This window comes from Mesoplodon densirostris, chromosome 20, assembly GCF_025265405.1.
Source record: "Mesoplodon densirostris isolate mMesDen1 chromosome 20, mMesDen1 primary haplotype, whole genome shotgun sequence".
In the NCBI taxonomy this organism is placed as follows: Eukaryota; Metazoa; Chordata; class Mammalia; order Artiodactyla; family Ziphiidae; genus Mesoplodon; species Mesoplodon densirostris.
The window spans coordinates 29483328-29505075 of NC_082680.1; the positions used below are offsets into that span (position 1 = coordinate 29483328).

At 38.7% G+C, this 21748-nt stretch overlaps 1 protein-coding gene across 3 annotated transcripts in view; it reads right to left on the minus strand.

Moving 5' to 3' along the window:
- NSD3 (nuclear receptor binding SET domain protein 3) overlaps window positions 1-21748 on the minus strand; it is a 108686-nt gene that overhangs the window by 4596 nt on the left and 82342 nt on the right. The window contains exons 15-21 of one of the 3 annotated variants that reach the window (XM_060085684.1): window positions 19297-19443; window positions 15863-16019; window positions 11026-11228; window positions 10196-10308; window positions 9342-9611; window positions 3236-3319; window positions 1416-1557 (exon numbers count right to left, since the gene is read on the minus strand). In XM_060085684.1, the coding sequence (XP_059941667.1) occupies window positions 1416-1557; window positions 3236-3319; window positions 9342-9611; window positions 10196-10308; window positions 11026-11228; window positions 15863-16019; window positions 19297-19443 (1116 nt within the window). Of the gene's footprint in view, window positions 1-1415; window positions 1558-3202; window positions 3320-9341; window positions 9612-10195; window positions 10309-11025; window positions 11229-15862; window positions 16020-19296; window positions 19444-21748 lie in introns of all 3 variants that reach the window. The other 2 variants (XM_060085683.1, XM_060085685.1) reach the window with 2 other exon arrangements.

Genomic DNA, 21748 nt, shown 5'->3' on the forward strand with positions numbered 1-21748 from the left:
GATGTAATTCTGACATGAAGACCCTTCCATCCTCTGTGTTCCACACTGAAGATAGTGATGGGAAAAAGGAAAAAAACAAACAAACAAAAAAAACACACAAAAAACTAGAGGAACACATCCCATCCACCAAGATTAAAGCAAAAATAAATATTCTACAAAGACCATCATATTCTTCTCACTGAAGTGGTCAAAGACCACATGACAGAGACCAAGAATCTGAAATCTGTGCTCAAGAAAAATGGGTTCTAGTTTGGGTCTCTTTTCTAAAACTAATTTACACTAGTTTCTAAATAAACAAGATGACCGTGGAATTGTCACAGCCATACCATTTCCAGTAATTAATGCCTCACATTATGATCAGAAAAGACTTCAAAATGCACATTTACTACATACACCAAAGACCCAGGGACTCAAACTAGGAGGTCCAAGCTTGCTTTCTTTCGTCGTCTTTTTTTTTTTTTTTTAATTTGGCCACACCATGCAGCAAATAGCAAATTGAATGTACACAGTCAGTCCCCTGCTTTTTACACATAACAGATTCCTAAGAACGTGTGCCAGTGTTAAACAAGGGACTTCCTGTTACGAAGTGGTTTCTTTCTCAGAAATTAAAAAAATTATACTAAGTACTGAATTAAACCCTGTCTTTTTGCCGTTGCCTTTAAGGACAGATTTCTAGCATTTTAAAGTTTTGTTTTTTTTTTTTGGCCACACCGCTCGGCTGAAGGATCTTAGCTCCCCAACCAAACCTGGGCCCCCGCAGTGAAAGCACTGAGTCCTAACCACTGGACCGCCAGGGAATTCCCAGTTCAAGCGTTCTTTAGCTGGACCTCAGCAATCCACAGCGAGTGCTAGAAACACAGTTTACATCACTTTTAGCTACAGCATTTCTCTTCCCACCCATTTTTCTACAGACTTAACAAACGAGAAATTAAGTCTTGCTGTTATTGATGCTGGATGGGTAAGGAAAAATGAAAGCAGTACTCTGCTTTGAGAAGCGTTTTTTGTCTAATCTGAAACAGACTGATTTTTCAAACTAAAATACAAAACAAAACAACCTCCCACAAACAAACGAAGAGACCAGTTGATGGTAACAACTGGTTAATATTTTCTTTAATATTAAAGAAAAAAAAAGGAAACGAAAGCTTAAACATTTGGTTACGTTATACAGACAGAAATAATTTGGAGAACTAATTCAGCGGGATCATAGACACAGAATTCTGATACCCTCTCTTACTAAGCTCCCTTTTGCAGGATATAGATGTTTACTTCCTACGGGCAGGTAACAATTCTAAATATAGCTCTTTATCTTATTTGAGTGAATACTTGAGTGTCAAAACTTGTCTGACACTTGAGTGTCAGAATGTTCTGCCCTCAAAGACATACTTGCTTTCCGGGGAGGGGGCAGTCCCTTTTACCTGCAGGAATGTCACAAAGAGCAAAAAGGCCAACTCGAACATCTCCATTCACCGTCCACTTTTGTGTTTCACAGTTTGGATTACAACTGTGGTTCATAAAGCGAGAATAATTTCCCTTCGGGCCAGCGTCAATGATACGGTCCTTCAGAAAGAAAAGAAAGGAAAAGTTCCTTTGACATGAAACTGAGCATAAGCGCGTCTGAGAAACATCCGACTCAGGCGAGAGCCACGAGGCAGCGCCGTCTGCCACCAGCTGAGGTCTGACGACCGACAGCCCCGAAGCTGTGCTCGCGGCACGACTGACTAAGTTCTCTACTTTACATGATGACCAAGTCAAAAGCAAGTCAGATAAAGTGGAGTTTAGTTTCTTTTAAAGTTTGTTTCTAGAAACAAACACACCACAGAATAATGCGACTTCGATCAGCTGGCCGTGGGCTTGATGAAAGGTGTTTTCTGAGTAGAGCGCTCTCAGTTCGGGTGCTACTTGGGACGGGAACTATGGTGTTTTGCTGCCAGCCCTCCTTTCCTGCTCTAAGCAAGAAGCAAAACTCGTAGCGGGGTAGATGAATGGGAGCTTAGGCCACAAAGAGGGAGGAAGGAAAAACAAGAAACTTCTCTGAATGAAGACTTAGAGATCTGACTGATGGAAGGGCTGGAGTTTGGGATATAATCTTCATAGTCTGTTTTTACTTACACAAAAGTTCAAAATACCATAAAAAGCTCAACATTTTGGCTCCCTGAATTTAAACTCTGATAGTCTGGGAAAGCTCTAGAAGATGGAGCCTCCCAAGTGTTGTCCAGGTGGCTGGAGGGGTCACCGGCAGTGAGGCTAGGATTTAAGGGGCCAATCAGCAGTCACAAATAAATGGCATTTTATGTATATAAAGTGTATGTTCATGAAGGTGGTAAAACTTTCAAACAATGACATATCAGTTAAAATAATACTTCTTTTAAATGATTTCTGGTTCTTGTAAGGCTATTCGGACTCAGTTTTAGAGACAGCCTGGAACATAGGAAACATGGGTACGAGTCTTGGCTCATCATTAAACTGTAACAAGATATCCAACAAATCACTTATGGCTGGATCTCAGTTTCTCGTCCTCTGTAAATCAGAGGACCGTTTTTTTTAAAAATTTTTTATCGAAGTATAGTTTTACTGAAGTATAGTTATTGGTGTACAATATAAGTTACAGATGTACAATATAGTGAGTCACAATTTTTAAAGGTTATACTCCAGAGGACTGTTGAAGAAATTAAATGAAATAGTTTTGCTGTAATGGGCATCAAACAGCACTCACAGTTACATGTATTAAACCAGAAGTTTTACTGTCATTTTTCTTTTGACAGCATTCATTTTTCCTAACTCATAAAAAAAGTTTAAATATGTAGAACAATTTACAGTCAGGATTTTTGCTAAAGCAGAACTTTACTGGTGGTTTATAACTTAGAATTACAGAGCTGATTCTCTCCCTTGGGGATAAAGAAACTGAGGGCCAGGTCTTTCAGTGACTAAGAGCTGGGACTCAAATCCAGATGTGTCAACCCTGTTCCTGGTCATCTTCTCATTCACAGCGCGTCTCACATGACCTGTGCAAGGCGCCAGCAATCATTCACTTTTGTACTCTGGTATAATGAGCATATTATAGTGGGACACACACTGGCTACTGCAAACCATTATAATTTGCTTGAGAAAAACCAAATGAGAGGAAGGAAACTGAGTTTAACCTAAGACCACCAGACTAAACCAAAAAATCCTTTTTTCTTACCAAAAAAAAAAGCAATTTTACCTTGGTAACAGTTAACATATAAAAATTAGTTACACTGTTCTCGTGGGCTCGCTTGATTCGCAATCTGCATTCTTCCTCATCAATTAATTCGCCAACATATTCATTTACAAATTCACCCTGCAGAGGAGCATGCAATATATAAACGTACAATCAGTGGATCCTATTAGAAAGCATTCCTCAACACCACATGTATAATCCGAGAATTAACCAAAAACATTCCTGGAAATACAGCTATAGTACAAAATAAAACCAGAAAATTGACATTGGTACAATCTACAAGCCTTGTTCAGATTTCACCGATTTCACAGGCACTCATTTGTGTGTGTTATGTGTGCATGTGTGTAGTTCTATGGGATTCTACCAGGTGTAGACTCAGGTAACCATGACCACAAGCAAGATACAGAAGTGTCCCATCAGCACAGATGCCCTGTGCTTCTCCTTCATAACCACACCCATCCTCCATCCCTAATTTGTTCTCCAACTCTATAGTTCTTCTAAAAATTGATTTTATTGAAGTATAGTTGATTTACAATGCTGTGTTAATTTCTGCCGTACAGCAAAGTGATTCAGTTATACATATACATATTCTTTTTTATATCCTTTTCCATTACGGTGTATCACAGGATATTGGATATAGTTCCCCGTGCGAAAAACAGTAGGACCTTGTCCAACTCTATAGTTTCGTCATTTTGAGAGTGTTCTATAAATGGAAGCACAGTATGTAACCTTTAGAGATTGGATTTTTAAAGAAAAACTGAGCCTAATTCCCTTGAGATCCATCTAAGTTGTATGTATTAACAGTTCATTCTTCTGTCACTGCTGAGTGCTGTGCCACAGCAAGGACGCACCAAAGTTTGTGTGACTGGTCACCGGCTGGAGCACATGTGAATGGTCTCTAAGTTTTGGCTATTACAAATAAAGCCGCTGTGAGCATTCTGAGAAAGTTTTTGTGCAGACAGAGGTTTTCATTTCTCTGGGATACATGCTGGGTCATATGGTGAGCATATGTTTAATTTTTTAAGAAACTGCCAAACTGTTTTCCAGAGCGGCTGTACCACTGCGCATTCGCACCCTCCTCTCCCCAGGTATGAGAGATGCAGTTTCCCCACGTCCTCACCAGCATGTGGTATAGTCCCTATTTCTCATTTCGCTGTTCTAACAGGTGTGTAGCGATAAGCTCCTTCTTAAATAAGTGTAAACATGGTCCATTCAACATTTCATGTTTACAAATGCATAAGCATTAACCCTTTTACCTCAGAAGCGTGGCTGATTCAGTCTAGGACAACAGCATTAGCTACAGGATTTACTGGTGTTACCAATACATTTTTAAGGCAAAGAAATGTCTTAGGCAGTAAGTTACAGTGTATTTGCTTATTGCTTCCCCAGACTTGTGCTCCTGCCCGGCCCCCGACACACATCCTCACTAGCCGTTCTTACAGCTCTTAGTGTCACAGAACTGAGAGTACCAGTCATCTCAAGAGTACTATATTATACTTTCTGATTTTGAGGAATCATTAAGGGCATAAGCCAATGTCCTTTCTCTACTGATAAAAAGACAAGACTGTGATTTCTGTATAAGAGAAGGGCGCCTGCGGGTCAGCCTTTCCCTGGGCGGCCGGCCGGCCGTTGGTGAGATGGCGGAGGGGCCCTGTCTGCTTCAGGCAGCCACACGTGCGTTTCAGCTGGGCCCGGTCACCACGCGAGTGCACCTCAGGCTTCTTCTCTCCCCCATTTTAACTGACAGTACAAGCTCTGACAAAGAGTTAGAAAAGAACCGCGCTTCATCTCTAACTGCAACACCACGACAGGACCACTCTGCACGTTCGGGCACTACGCACTGTCGGCCCGGAGTGGCTTTTCCTACACCCAGTTTGGACTTGGATCCCTGCTGCTGAAAACATTCTGCACCTTTGTATGGTTATCACCGCCCTCACCAGGTAGATTTCACTGCCGTCTTGGCTGCACTGCCACCTAGTGTTACTTTATTCTATGGCAAGTTTCCTTTAATGAAAACCTGCAGAGCAGAATTTAAACCAAATCAGCTCCGCTTCATGTTTTTTTACAAATTGAGATTCAAGTTAAGGTTTCATTTCAAGAAAGGGTTCTGTGGCTTTAAAGGCCTGAAAACCATTTATTATAGTTTATATTTACTATTCTATGAAAATTGGTGAATACAGAAAGGTGAAAGTACTGATATCAAACATGAGGCATGCAAGTCTCATAAACTCGATACCATTGTGAATAAGTGTCTTTAGCTATTCTGTAAAAGAAATATTTAAGGCATCCAAAAAGTGACAAATCTTCAGCCTCAAAGAGCTGCTCACTGGACCTAAAACCATTAACTGTGAATTCAATTATGGATAAAAATAACAAAATAAAGAACTTTTAGGGAATTCCCTGGTGGTCCTGTGGTTAGGACTCCACACTCTCACTGCTGAGGGCCCAGGTTCAACCCCTCGTTGGGGAACTAAGAGCCAGCAAGCAGCGCAGTGTGGCCAAAAAAACAAACAAACAAAAAACTTTTAAAATGCTAGAAATCTGTCCTTAAAGGCAATGGCAAAAAGGCAGGGTTTAATTCAGTACTTAATGTAATTTTTTTAATTTCTAAGAAAGAAACCACATCATAACAGGAAGTCCCTTGTTTAACTCTGGCACACGATTTTCAGGAATTGTTATGTGTGAAAAGAAGGGGACTGACTGTGTACATTCAATTTGCTGTTTGGTTTCTGTCCCCTAAGTATACCCAAACCTTCTCCATGTTGCTACGAAGTCTTTATGATTATGCTGTTCAGTGACTGTATATTTCTAGCCGTTTTGTAAAACACCAATTGTCTTAACATTAGCAATTCCTCAAGTGCTAAAGTGCAGAATAATCTTGATCGTATTTTCTTTTCTCTTAATTATATCATTAATTTAGTAACTTAGAATATGGTTTAGAATAAATGTAACCACTATTAAAAGATGTTAACATGGTATTAAACTGGATAGTTTTCAGGATGGCTCCCCAAACTCCCCTGAAATCATAAGCAAAAATTTGCAAGTGATATGCAGGGCATTAAAGTAATATCAAAACATATGCATTATATAATGCCATTCTGAACGCAGATGGCCTTTGACCAAGCGACCCAATCCACATACCCAACGCATTGGCAAATCCTGTTGGCTCTGCCTTTAAAATGTCAGAAATCCAACCACCTCCTTCCTACTCAACTACAACCCTAGTTAGTCCAGGCCACCAGCATCTCTCTGCGGGACTGTAATGGTCTCCTTTTTATTGCTCTCTCTCCATTATCATAAATTCCCCATAATACAGCCCAGACTCTTAAGGTGGTCACCATGACCCCTGCCTGCTGGTGCTCACGCCGTTGTGTAATCCCCTCCCCTGGAGAGAGCAGGACCTGTGACTTGCTTCTAAGCAACAGAATGTGGACCAAGTGACAGGATGTGATTACGTGAGTTTGTTACATTAGGACTTCAGCATCCGTCCTGCTGGAGCGTCTCTCTCCCTCGTTGGCTGTAAGGAAGCAAACAGCCATGTTGGAGAACCCCATCTGGCAGGGAACTGCGGGCAGCCTCTAGAAGCCAAGAGCAGCAAAACAACAACAACAACAAACCCAAACCCAAAACACCTGATGCTCTCAGACCTAGCGCTGTGAAGGACAGAATTGTGCCAGCAGCCGTGCAAGCTGGGAAGCCAGATCCTTCCCTAGTTGAGGCACAAGAATGAGAATCCAGCCAGGTCAGTGCCTTGACTGCAACCTGGGGAGCCCCTACGTAGAGGACCCAGCTATGCACTGACCTATAGGATCTGTGGGATAGTACACTGTGTGCTATGCTGTAAGTTGCCAAGTTTGTGGTTATCCAGAAAACGAACACATGGAGGCAGACAGATGCCCTCCCTACTAAACTCCACCAGAAGCCCCTGTCCCGAGGCCGATGAGGCCCCACGACCTGGTCCCGCTGCCCCTCTACCTTGCCACCCGCCCACACCCCAGCTCCCTCTCCAGCTCCCTGCTGTCCTGGCGCACGAGGGCCTTCCCTCCGGCCTGCTCTCCCACGTGCCTGCACGCCCTCCTCGCCCACACGTTCGGGTCAGACCTTCCTGAACCCAGTCCCTGTCACCCCTACCCTCTTTGGCAGCTTTATTTTTCTTGGTGGCATCTGGTAGTAAGTGGCGTCATATGTCTATCATCAGTCCCTGGTGGACTCACAAAGGTGTCCTGCTCACTGCTGCCTTCCAAGTGCCTAGAACAGTACCAGGCACGGGGAAGCCTCTGAACAAACATGTGCTGAATGAATGAGTTTCACCCAAGCAATCTAACCTACAGAAATAGATGACAGATCATCGACAGAATTAAAAAATGTGTGTATGTGTGTACACACACACACACACACACACACACATATATTTATTGGAAAACAGGCTATGTAAATGATGGTACATTTTACTATGGAATACAACGAGACTATGAAAAACAATGAGGTGAAATCTGTATTACTGCCACAAAAATAATTTTCTGATACATTAAGTGGGAAAAAGAATAATATGTATGATTAAAAAAACCCTACAAATACAGAATATATGAATATGTATTTGTATATGTGTTTATGTGTATAATTGCATAGAAAAAGTTCTAAAAGGCTACATACCAACCTATGGACAATGGTCCTCTCTGGTGAGGAGACCAGGAATTGAGGGTGAAGGAGGAATTTCACACTTTATTATTTTTTGTATTGTTTGATTTTCTTTACTACATTATATGGTATTTCTTCATTACAAAGGTGATTTTTTAAAAGGCAGAAAAATGCCAAGAATAATTTTAAATTCCCACTAGGCCCATCTTCTTTCACTAAACACGGCTCCAAGTTCTATGTGTTGGCAGGTGGGGGGAAGGGTGGAGGTGGGGACTGTTCAGGCCTGTCACCAATATTTCAGGTGGCACTGTTTTAACAAGGAACCTGGAAGATTCTCAGGATATCTAAAGGCTGAGAGCCACTGTTTGAATAGCAGCATTTACTGGTGATTTTCAATTTTCTTTGAGCTATTTGCATTAAAATATCTTCTACAATGGCATGTATTTCTTATGTTAAACAAAGAGACTGCTTTGAAAAATTGCTTCAAAGTATAAGAATGAAGATAATTTATAAGTATCAAAGATCTCAACTTTTTCCAGTTGCTTCTGTATATATGATCTAGTTTGAGACTAGCAACAACTCTTAAACATGTAGGGCAGGAATTATGTCCATTTTAGAGATGAAGAAACTGGGGCTCAGCAAGGTTAAGTGACTTGACCAGGGCTTCACGGCTAATGAATTATGATGCGGGAGCAAAGTCCTGGGGTTGCTAGTTTCTGTCTCAGTACGTCCTTAACTTTACTCTTTTTCCTTTACAAATTTTAAATCTAGTTTGCTTAACAAGTAAAAATTATTTCAAATAGAATTACCAGTGTCCCTTCTCCTTTTTATGACTGATCATAGGAAACCCAAAGATTATGTGTATTTTATTTTTTTTAATTAAAAAAATTTTTTTAACATCTTTATTGGAGTATAATTGTTTTACAATGGTGTGTTATGTGTATTTTATTTTTTTTTAATTTTTAAAATTTTTTTAACATCTTTATTGGAGTATAATTGCTTTACAATGGTGTGTTATGTGTATTTTATTTTTTTAATTTTTAATATTTTTTAACATCTTTATTGGAGTATAGTTGCTTTACAATGGTGTGTTATGTGTATTTTATTTTTTTAATTTTTAATATTTTTTAACATCTTTATTGGAGTATAATTGCTTTACAATGGTGTGTTATGTGTATTTTATGTTTTTTAATTTAAAAAATTTTTTAACATCTTTATTGGAGTATAATTGCTTTACAATGGTGTGTTATGTGTATTTTATGTTTTTTAATTTTTAAAATTTTTTAACATCTTTATTGGAGTATAATTGCTTTACAATGGTGTGTTATGTGTATTTTATTACTACCTCTTTTTACTGCTCCTTCTTTGCTCAAGAAGTGCCAAACTCTCAACTTCGGAAGTTTCAAAATTTTGGAATAAATCCCCATGTATTTAATCCTTATTGAAGCATTTCTAAGAGGCATAGGTCCTGGTCTGTTCCGCCACTGCCCCCATCCCGTGCTACCTTCTTAATGCTCCTTTTGGTCCTGAGGCCCCAGCCTCTCCGCTCCGTCTTGATGATTTCTGCGTCCGGGTAGAGCCTCTTGGTGAAGCACTGGTTCTGGCAGCGCTCCCCTGCCGGGCACACCTGCGGGTGACACTCGTACTGCAGCATTCTGTTCAGGCACTCGGACTCCAAGCCACACGGGTTCTCGTCAGCCGGCTTGCAGTTACAGCGGGGAATCTCTGACAGGTCTGCCACCTGGATCTGTACCTTTCCTATTACTTTGTTAGCCTGAACAACAAAATCACAAATGGGAGGGAGGAATTTGAACAGGACATAGGAAACACCCAGGCCCTCTTGGCTCTGCTACTGCCTTGTGGTGTGACCCTGAGAAAGGCTCTTTATCTTGATCATAATTTCCCCATGAATAAGCTAAGATTAATAGCTGTCTCTCCTTAGTTGACAAAAATATCAAAACCTGATGTGAGTTCTCACTTATTTATCCTGTGTATTTCTCCTTCTACCAGTTGATGACAATTTCATAACTGAAAACAACTGTGGGCTGTCTGGAAGAAAGGGGCTAAATCCCCATATTTTTATTTGGTTACACGACAAGCTGATGGAGCAAGAACAGGGCTTCCCATCAAACGTACTGCTCCTCGGTATGGGGGGCTCATCAGAGCCCCCATCATCCTAGGGCGGCAACCTCGGCTCCTGGCTGATACTCCAACAGAAGCTCTCAGGTTGTTCTGCAGAAGACTGGGTGATAATTAGCAAAAGTTCTGATAAGACAACAAGGACCTTCTAACTACTAAGAGAGCAATGCATTTCATCCTGTCTGTCAAAGAGCAATGTTTTCACGGGTAAAGACTCACTTTGATGTGTTTGTAAGGAGGGGGTTTTCTTGAGTTTTTTTCAATCTCTAGTGCTTCTTTACTTTCTCTTTGCGCTTTCAATTCCTGGAAACGTTTTGCAGCTTCTTCCAACGCTGCCAATAAGACCAAACAAAGTATATAAATACCAAAAACCAAATAAACAAAAACCATTAAGAGATTAGTTTTACCCTGCCTTCCCAACACACTGAATCTAGCCTGAGGGTTTCTTTTTAAAATTATATTCTGGAAATAACCATTTACCACCAGGATAGGGTAACACTGAAATAAGCTATAACTCCTTTACGGCTGAACACTGTGCCCTGTGCAGGCTGTTGCTTCGGAGGAGAGGTCCCACCTCAATGATCAGAGGTTTCCACGTGAACCAGAGAGCAGCTCTTTACCTTGTACCAGATTTAAATTCACTTTACTCTTACCAGAAAGCTAAACTTCCTGGCAACTTGTTGCAAAAGCAGCTGTAAGGCTCTTCCTGGGAAGCATTTAGTCTTACTATCTTACTTACTCTTCTGTGGCAAAGGAGCTTCACTTGATTAAGAAGACTATGTATTTCCAGGATAATCTCTATGTTTGTAGTAAGATCACCGAGGGAACTCCTTTCACATACACAGCACAGTCTACTACACTGAATGTATTTTTCCAGCTGACTGGATTGTGACGTGGTTCTAATGTGATTGGAAACTTATGGACGCCGGATCGTAACACCTGGTGAAAATTCTCTAACACCAGAAACACGTCTTATGCAAGTTAGGAGGTGTGGAGAGATCAACACAGGTGTGTTAGTTCTGAGCCACTGTGAACATTGTCCAACGTACCTTTTTTGAAGGTCTTGTTAATACTAGTCTGTCCCTCAGCAAAGCTTTTGTCTCCTTCGACGTAAGGGAACACTCTGCCCTGGTGTACCCAGTAGTAGTCGTGAGAACCAAAGAAGAACACGGGGAAGTCCCCCAGGTCGTGCTTGAGGCCCTGGATGTTGAGTGGCACAGACCGGGGGTTGCAGATCTCTGCTGGCCACCATCTGAAAGCAGGAGGATGAAAATTGCACTACGCTTTACGTGGCTGGTGGGAGCCAAAAAACAAAGGTTTTGTACTTTGCAATTTTCATTTAGAATCTAAGGACACAAAATACCTCGCTTATCTTTAATCCTGCCCAAACCACACGTCATTTAACAACACACTGAACGAATTAATGAATGAAATAGTGAACACAGACTAAACAAACTAGGCCCTAAACACCCAATCTAGTTTCTTCCTTAAAAAATTAATATTTGATATTTATAAAAGAATGTATATCATGAAAAGAAAGCATAATAATAAAGTAACAATGAACCCACTATACAACTTAAGAATCAGAATTTACCAATAATATTCCAAACCAGATTTCAGTCCTAGAAAACTCATGTTTTTCTCCAAATGTGACATTCTTAATACCAAGTTTGTCTTTATTCCTAGTAATCAAGGGCATCATTTGAGAATAAACTGATGCTACAGTAAAGAATGCCCACTCTCATTCAAACTGGTGTTTTCTGACTCTCTAATCAACTAGGATAAATACTTTTTGGTCAAATGTACTAGGTTTATATCAGTGTATATTTCAGAATCTAATTCATCTTAGATCATAGTAAATGGGAGGTTTGGGACAGGACTGAAAACATAAACTGCTTCATGCGACGATGACTGAATAACTAGCTATTGAAAAGAAAACAGTTTCGTAGGGCCCAGAAAGGCCTGCTTGGAAAAAATACATTAAGAATTAGTTCATGGGGCTTCCCTGGTGGCGCAGTGGTTGAGAGTCCGCCTGCCGATGCAGGGGATACGGGTTCGTGCCCCGATCCGGGAAGATCCCGCGTGCCGCGGAGCGGCTGGGCCCGTGAGCCATGGCCCTTGAGCCTGCGCGTCCGGAGCCTGTGCTCCGCAACGGGAGAGGCCACAGCGGTAAGAGGCCCGCGTACCGCAAAAAAAAAAAAAAAAAAAGAATTAGTTCATGGATGTGAGTCTTTGCAAAATGAACAAGAATATGAGCTGCATATAAAATCTCACTGGATTGTGAATGGGAGCACTGCTTTGGGCTTCTTTAAAATGTAATGTGATAGCACAGGGAGATCAGCTCAGTGCTTTATGTCCACCTAGAGGGGTGGGATAGGGAGGGTTGGGAGGGAGATGCAAGAGGGAGGGGAGAGGCGATATAAGTATACGTATAGCTGATTCACTTTGTTAAAAAGCAGAAACTAACACACTATTGTAAAGCAATTATACTCCAATAAAGATGTTAAAAAAATGTAATGTGATTAAAATTTAAGTATTAAAATTAAGTCAAATATATTTTCGTATTCATAAGTTTTTTAAAAAAGGAAATACGTAATGTACGGCACAGTGACTACAGTCACTGCTAAGAGACTATATTTGAAAGCTGCTAAGAGAGCAAATTTTAAAAGTTCTCATCGGAGTTCAGGCTTTTCCGGCACTAGCTGTCCTGAACTCCTAGCTTGGCTCCCTGCCATAAACACTGCACCTTCCTTCACCACACACAAAAAAAGTTTGCATCACAAGAAAAAAAAAATTTGTAACTATATATGGTGACGGATGTTAACTAGACTTATTGTGACCGTTTTGCAATATAAACAAATGTGGAGTCATCGTGTTGTATACCTGAAACTAATATAATGTCAATTATATTTCCAAAAAAAGGCAAAAAAACTTTTAAAAAGGAAATATTCTGAAATGTATTTGAAGATCTAAAGGCTCCTTACACTGTTTTAGATATTTCTTGTCCAGGAATGTCTTATCTATTATTTGTCAAACCTGCACCCCTCCCCTCCTGGAAAGATATATATTTTTAATTATAAAAGCAATGTGTGCTGGTCAGAATCACCATCACTAAAAAAGTCTACAAATAACAAACGCTGGAAAGGGTATGGAGAAAAGGGCACCCTCCTACGCTGTTGGTGGGAATGTAAGTTGGTGCAGTCACTATGGAAAACAGTATGGAGGTTCCTCAGAAAACTAAAAATAGAGTTACCATGTGATCCAGCAATCCCACTCCTGGGCATATACCTGGACAAAACTATAATTCAAAAAGATACATGCACCCCTATGTTCACAGCAGCACTATTCACAATAGCCAAGACATGGAAACAACCTAAATGTCCATCGACAGATGAATGAATACAGAAGATGTGGTACATATATACAATGGAATACTACTCAGCCATAAAAAAGAATGAAAAATGCCATTTGCAGCAACATGGATGCATCTAGAAATTATCATAGTAAGTGAAGAAAGTCAGAAAGAGAAAGACAAATACCATATGATATCACTTATATGTGGAATCTGAAATATGACACAAATGGACCTATCTACAAAACAGAACCAGACTCACAGACATAGAGAACAGACTTGTGGTTGCCAAGGGGGCTGGAGGGGAGGGAGAGGGATGCACTGGGAGTTTGGGATTAGCAGATGCAAACTATTATACGTAGGATGAATAAACAACAAGGTCCTATTGTACAGTACAGGGAACTATATCCAACCTCCTGGGATAAACCATAATGGAAAAGAATATAAAAAACAAATGTATATATGTGTATAACTGAGTCAGTTTGCTGTAACAGCAGAAATTAGCACAACACTACACTGTAAATCAACTACACTTCAATAAAAAAAAAGACTATACCTTTAAAATTATTAAATGTAACTTTATGGAAAAAAAGCAATGTGTGTTTCTTTTAAAAATTAAAACAGTGCAGAAATGTATAACAGAAAAACTGAAAATGGCTCCCCCTTATAATCTCATGCCTCAGACTATTAACATTAGATGTTTTTTCCAGGTAATAATAAAAACATATTATATCTAGATCTACAGTTTTTAAAAGTTCTATAAACACGGGGAGAGATAATGTACATACTGTTTAACATACTTCCTAAAATTAACTATATATTGTGGATACCCTCCCATGTTACTATACGCACCTGCATTATCCTTCTTTTGGCTTCCAGGTATTCTACAATATGGATACACTACAATTTATTTGACAAATACCCTACTGACTGAACATTTAGATTATTCAAATTTTTGCAATTAGAAATAATACTGCAATGAACACCCCTATAAGTACATTTCTGCCCATTCATCCGATTCTTTTCCTTAGATAAATTCCCTGAAGGGGAACTACTGGGTCAAAGGGATGCACAGTTACAACTCTGATACGTGATGCCTTACTTGTACAGGAGCACTTGTCTCCCCATGCCCTCCCGAGCTGCAAAATTATTACTCTTAAACCTTTGTAAGTCTGTTAACTGAAAAATAAACTCTTTGTTTTTTAAAGTACATTGATTTTTAGGGAGGCTGAGCATTTTTTACATGTCTATTTTCTATTCTTTTGCAAACTGGCTTTCTCTTCTTTGCTCCTTTTTCTAGGGAAGGTATTTTTCTTTTCTTACTGAGAGGAGAGTTCCCCTGGTTTGATATTTGCCTTTTAAAACTTTGTATCTTTTGCCATAAAGTATAAAATTATTTATGTATTCAAACTGTCCATTTTTTAAAAAGAACTTGGAGGTTTCCCATCATATGTTAAAAAAAATAGTTGGGGGGGGGCTTCTCAATGCCCCTTATCTCAGCTAAAAATGAAGTTTTTAAGGTTAAATAGGTAAGCGAGCAGTGTATTTAAAACAGAGAAAATGACATAGCCCTTGTTAAAAAAAATTACAGTATGTTTGAAATTCTACAGAAACATACTATACTTAGGATTCTAATTGAAAAGCAGAACTCTACTGTGAGTGTGTGTTGTTTTTTTTTTTTTAAACCAAGGATGGACTTACACTAACACATCATAATCACCTAGTTTACCTTAGAATTCACTCTTGGTGTTGTACATTTTATGGGTTTAGACAAATGCAGAGTGGCATTTATTCATCATTATAACATTAGACAGAGCATTTTCACTGCCTTCAAAGTCCTCTGTGTGTTCTCTTGAATAGTATCTATTTTCTTAGTAAAATGATAAACATATGCCTCAAAATGTAGAATGCAGAGTTTAAAAAAACATCGTTATTCCTGTTCACTTAAAGCCCTGTTAAAAACAGGCTTCTTAAGAGGAGGAAGATTTATTAAAATAATGGCAATCACACATACTTCTTGCTTCATTCCCTTAAGATCTAAAGGCTCCTAATGAAATAATCTCTCTTTAAATTCTAAAAAGCTCTCTCTTTGCACACAATTTAGAGCTTCTAGCTAGAACTATAATGGACTAGATTTAGGGGTAAAAAGAGCTATTTTGGCCAGGATATAAACTCTTAACTTTATTAGAAATCAGAAATCAATATAAATCTAATTAGAGTACAAAAAAAATCTTCCCCACTCTCCACATGAAAGCTTTTATTCTAAAATCTATTAGTACCATAGTTCATTAGGAAAAAATAACTTTCAGAACTTAAAAACAAAAGTCAACCAACTAATAAAAAATATCCACCAACCACTAACCTTCCCAGTCTTCTAAAAACCCAGACTCAGAATAGGTTTCTTCTCTTTCTTTTTCTAAGGGAGTCGCAGCACTGTGCTGCTTTTTCCATCTGTCTCCTAGCCACCTTGTGTACAGGCTATGAACTACTGAACAGTGACTGAACACTTCCTCTTTGTCCTTGGAAAAACTTGCCTGTAATTTCCCAATTTGACCCAAACAATCTGCTTGTAATGTAGTTTCTTGCCAGCTTTACAGTCATTGCAATTCCAGCAGCCTTCTGGCATCTCTATGCTCAGGCACTCCGGGTGGAAGGAAGCCGGGCACGACTCACAGCAGAGCAATCTTCCACCTTGAAACAAACAAACAGTCTTAATAACTGAGAAAAGAGGAAAGAGAGAGAGACAAGAGAGAAAGTTATCTTTTACCTGCATTAAATTTGATTCAGATTGAGGGAAATTAACAAAGGGATTGAGTTTATTTTAGTGATGGATTAAAATACAAAGCAATGAACAGATTTAGCTGAAGTAGCCCTTTCCAGGGAGGGCTTCAGTGGCCAGAAACTCAAAGCTTTTGAGTAGTAGGAAAAACATTACTCTTTATCCCTCTAAAATGTGGGCTACTGAAGTACCAGTTTAGCAGGCAGCTAAGACTATTAACATATGACAAATAGATGCATAAAATCTTTAGACTGAGTAGATTTGAGAACAGATTTTCAAAGAAATATGTAGCAACTCTCTTTTCTCCTTGAGAGCTAAGAAAGCAAGCAATGGTCATCTTTGTATTTTAATCCAGTGGCACAGTTAACTACATCCCTTTATAACAACATAAGCAAGAATGAAAACAGCCAATAGGTTGACCAGTACTTTTTTCTTCCCATGTAAGAATACAAAAAAGGAAAAGAATCTTGAATTGGTGATTACATTATCATTACCTTTTCAGTGAAGACAAATAAAGTCAAACAGGCTATATAGCAGTGGTTTGCAACTTTTTCATCACCAAGGATCCCCTTTCCCTTTCTCATGGATCCATATGTTTTCAAATATTTTACCAAACAAAAAACCCACCAAAACCAAGAAACATTTTAAAAGTAACAATTATTTTCTTCTGTTTTAATTAACCGAAGAAATATATAGCAGCCAATCAGAGCTTCTGATCCCAATAACAAAACTGGTATTATCACATTAAATTGCTAAAAGCATAGCCAAATATAAAGAAACTCATGCCACTGTATTTTACGCAAATGTCTGATTCTATTAGACTTTCTGAACTGTTAAATATAGTTCAGAATTTTGTTTGTAATATTTCCTGATGTCATATTGAGAACCACTGCTTTATAGCATAAAATAAGTAAGTATCAGTGTAGAATCAAGTACCACACACAAGGAGATGCCTCCAAGTACCCTAGCAAAATCCTCTCCTTTTAAATACACAAAACGATCTCTGGATCAAGACCAAAGCAGGTGCGGCAAACAAAACAATATTATTTTTAAATCCAAAAAATTAAAGAGATTTCGGGGAGAAATCTCTTTATTGTTGTATTTTCTCTTTATTGTTGTATTTCAACAAGTGACAGAAAAGAATGTTAACCACTGAAGATGAAATGCAATAAAGACATTTACTGAAAAAAAAAATCTTTCTATTGGAAAACCAAGTCTACAACCCATGAGTATACTGAGATTTAAAGTCTCATAAGCAAAAGGTTAAGAGCCCTCTATACAGCTTTATCAAATCACATGCTCCAACCTTTTGAGGGTTTGCTATCAATTTTCCAGAAAATCTTATCTTCCTGTAGACTTTCAAACTTCTAGCTGATTAACATAAAAACAAAAAGAAAATCCGTATACAATCAGTGATGAATTAAATTACTATATTTCCTCTGCTTAAAAGCTTTTACTTCAATCATTGGGATTTTCCCCTTTGTGTGCAGATCTCAATATGGATTAATTGTTCCAATTCTCCAACCTAGAGATTAGCTGCCTGAGTGCTCTTAGCCTAGGTAGGGAATTCTTCTGTAAGTTTAAAGTAAAATGAGATAATTCATTTTTCCATCAGAAAGAAATGACCGATAGGGAGAGCGGTCTTTGCAAATACCTTTAGAGGACAAGTGATTATTAGGGTTGGTGTGGAAAAGTCAGTCTGGCCTTTTTTTAACATTATGGAACAGCCCTGAATTTTAAGTCTTATTTCAGAGGAAATACAGACCCTGAATCATCAGTGAAAATCATCACGATTTTTTGACAAAAATACACAAGGGAAATAGAAAAATAAAAGTATGAACAATCCACCTTGGTGCTATGCAAGAAAACTGCTTTAGGATGCGAGAGAAGAAAGATATGGTTCAAGCTAAGCAAACAGAGGGCTCAAAATAATTTCAATTCATGTCAAGGTCAATACCGAGTACTGAAAAGAAAGTAAGCGACAATTGAATTAGTCTAATTTTATAAAGGCACCAGCAGGGAAATAAGGCATTTCCTAAAATGCCTCAGGTAGTCTAATTTTATTGCACTATGGAATTAGTCAGACCCATGTCCATCTTTGTTTTGGAAACAGTTGGTATCACCAGTAAGATGCCATACTGTGACTTAAATGGAAAACAGACAAAAGAGTCAACAGCCTCTCCAACCTCCCTCTTCATGGGTTCTAATCAACTTGCTTAGTTATACTTTCTTTTAGTCATGGGTTGCCACTTCAGATGTCTGACAAACAGCAAACATACATCATCAGCAGGCAACACAAAGCATGAAAAAAAAAAAAAAAAAGAATTAAATTTTCTTTAAATATTCTGAGACTGGCCCCAGATCATAATGGCAATGTATACAGGAAAAGGCTTTCACCTTCCAAGTTATTTATTTTACCCTCTGGGATAATAACTCCCTAAATAATACATTATTGTTAAACCACTTTTTTCCCCTTTATTACATGTAGGCTATATAAAGCGAAACACAAGATTTTTCTTCCATAGATTAAATTAACTTGGAGAATATAAATATACATTTAGCTCTTGGTTCTCAGTGGATAAATTATCTATTAGCAATTCTTCAATTCAGCTGGGCTGCCTTTCAATATCCAGTATTTGCAGCATTTTCCCAGCTGCCCAGCAATGTCTCCTAAGAGGAGGGCAACTAGTTTTCATAGCACCATAACAAAAACATTTAAGAAACAAAATGATAGAATGTATTTCAGAATCAAAATTTTAAGTGTCAGTATCTTTGTTTCCCTCTAACCTGCCTTGTTATTTAGTTGAAAGTTAGTAACAAATTACATCATGTCTACTCTATTCTAACATGAATGATACGGTTCTACATCAGGCAAAAGAGAAAGAGCCCTCAGAACATGCTTCTATATTAAGCAGAATCCTAGTCTTTCAATTTTAATGATCTATAGATATATGGAAGGTGTGAAAATTTATTCAAGGAGAAGAGTAGGTAAAAATTTGTAATAATGGAATTATTTTAAGCCCTTTTTAATAATTTTGCAGCCATATGAAGACAGCCACAGCCACCAAGGTAGAATTTACCAAAAGCAACAGATGGTGCTTGACAGGCATACATTTCCCCCCTTCATTTAAAGAGAAAAAATAGGAAATGCAAAAATAAAAGTAAGAGATAAACTATTTTGATTATTACCTTTCTCACATTTCTTTTTGGAAGCTGACGAAGAAGGAATCATAGGTAATTTCATCAACTCTGCACGATTTGATTCGTTCAGTAGGTAGTGGGACTTATAGGCATAGGAACTGAACATGGGGTCTGAATGGTCCTGCACTATCAGCCCTATACGAGACAAACAGAAAGATGTGAGCTGCAATGAAACTACCCATGATTCCATGAGGAAAAAATAAACCAACACCTACTATGTAGCTGTGCTTAAAGCTGGGGGGGAAAAGAATATGAAGGAAAAGAAAGATCTCACAGACAAGGCTTTCCATCGTTATTAAAAGGAGTTTAAGCTACTCAACGCCTTATCCCTATATAGAAACCTATACACCCAGAAGGAAACTCCAAATTAATTTGAGGCTGTAAACTGCTTTGACGTCATTCTGAAAACCCCCTCTGGAAAACAAAGCTACGTTCCTTAAGGTTTAGAAGTACTATGACGACAACCCAAAGAACAAAATGATGTATCACTTAATTGCTGGAAATAAGAACTGTCTACATGACACAGTAGAGACCTGCTGAAAATAAGAACTGTCTACATGACACACTAGAGACCCTGGTCACCTTCAATACATCAAGCAGCGCTGAAAGGCAGAACTGGACTTCTTCTCTCTGCTCAGCTCTTTAGATACTCTCGAATTCCAGCTTTCTCAGCCAGATAATGAAGCTTTTCTCTATCAGTATGATACATGACTTTAAAGAAGATATAAGTCGTTGAAGTTCACTGAGGTAATGCACACATTTAAAGTTTGGTCCTGCCATGATAATAACTAACTTAAACGCTTACCAACTTAAGGGTTTATAAAAACAGTCCTTTCAATCTACCAATACAGCTGTCCTGTTGGAGGAAAACAGCATCTGCTCTAAACTGCCCGTGACACCCACCTTTCCCCTCCCTCTCTCCTCCTCCTGCCCTGAGTTAAGACCATCCTGTAGCTACGGCCACTCCTAAACCCAGGACCTCTGAGACCAGGGAAACTTTCTCTATTTGGTTACTGGTCAAATCATGACCGCAGGTTCACAGAGATCATTTTGAGAAGAGGGAAGAGTTTTGTTTTTAAAGGGGTGACCATTTACTATTTTCTGTGGATTTTACCTTCATTTGATTCTATCCTACACTGAGGCAGATTCAAGAAATACTGATATTTCTCATGTGAATGGAACTTGAAATTGCTAATCGGAAATACATAAGAATTTTCAAATAAAAGTTATATAATGTTGAATGAACATTTCATACGTTTAACAGAGAAAAGTGGTACAATGGCTTTTAAATAAGACAGAACAACTTAGAATATTAAGTAACTTTTATTTTACATCACCCTCCAGATTAAAGGAAATGCTGAAGAATCTATACTACACTGAAATATAACTGAACACACCCTATGGCACCATGGGGGGCAGGGGAGGAGGAATGTTTCTCTAAATGCTGAAGCATTTCTAAAAATACTTCCAGATATTTCAGTCCTAAAGATTAGCTTAGGGCTTCCCTGGTGGCGCAGTGGTTGGGAATCCGTCTGCCAATGCAGGGGATGCGGGTTCATGCCCTGGTCCGAGGGGATCCCATGTGCCGTGGAGCAACTGAGCCCGTGCGCCACAACTACTGAAGCCTGCGCGCCTAGAGCCCGTGCTCCGCAGCGAGAGAAGCCACTGCAATGAGAAGCCCCCGCTCGCCACAACTAGAAAGAGCCTGCGTGCAGCAACGAAGACCCAACGCAGCCAAAAATAAATAAATAAACTTATTTAAAAACAAAACAAAACAAAACAATTAGCTTAATGATTTTAAACAACCAATAACCAAGAACTAAGACAAAAATCCTCTGTGCGGAGGAAGAAACTGTACGCGGCAAGAAACAAAGGCAAAACAAGCTGAGTTTACTAACACCAAAACATAAACAATTAAAGTATCCCTTTTCATGTGTGGATTTATTACAATTAGATCTCCTTAAAAAAGAAGACCTCTACAAATTCCGGTAAAAGAACACATATCATTTACTTCTGGAGAACTTTTAAGCTCTTCTCAAATCCCAACATCTGATCTATTCAGAATAAGTTTCTGTAAAATGCTGGAAAGGAAAATGAAAGTTTCTGTTTACTGTGCAAAGTTGCAGTTAAAATATTTGGGGATTAAATAATCTTGCTCTTTAAAGAGGCATTTAAATACAGCACATCTTTCAGAATAATTGCCAAATTGGTTAGATGCAAACAGCATCCTGTTGTTAAAACATGAGTTTTCCCCTCATTTCCATTATCTCAAGCTTTTAATCAAGGCGTATAACTTAAACTTAACAAAATGGTTAGAAGTTTCTCTAAAACTAGGTTCCTTGACAATGGGTCATTTTCTATCTATCTTAAAGCAAAACACCTGCTTTAAAGTGTTAAAGCAGAGTGACACAGAGCAAAAGAAAATATTGGTCGATATACT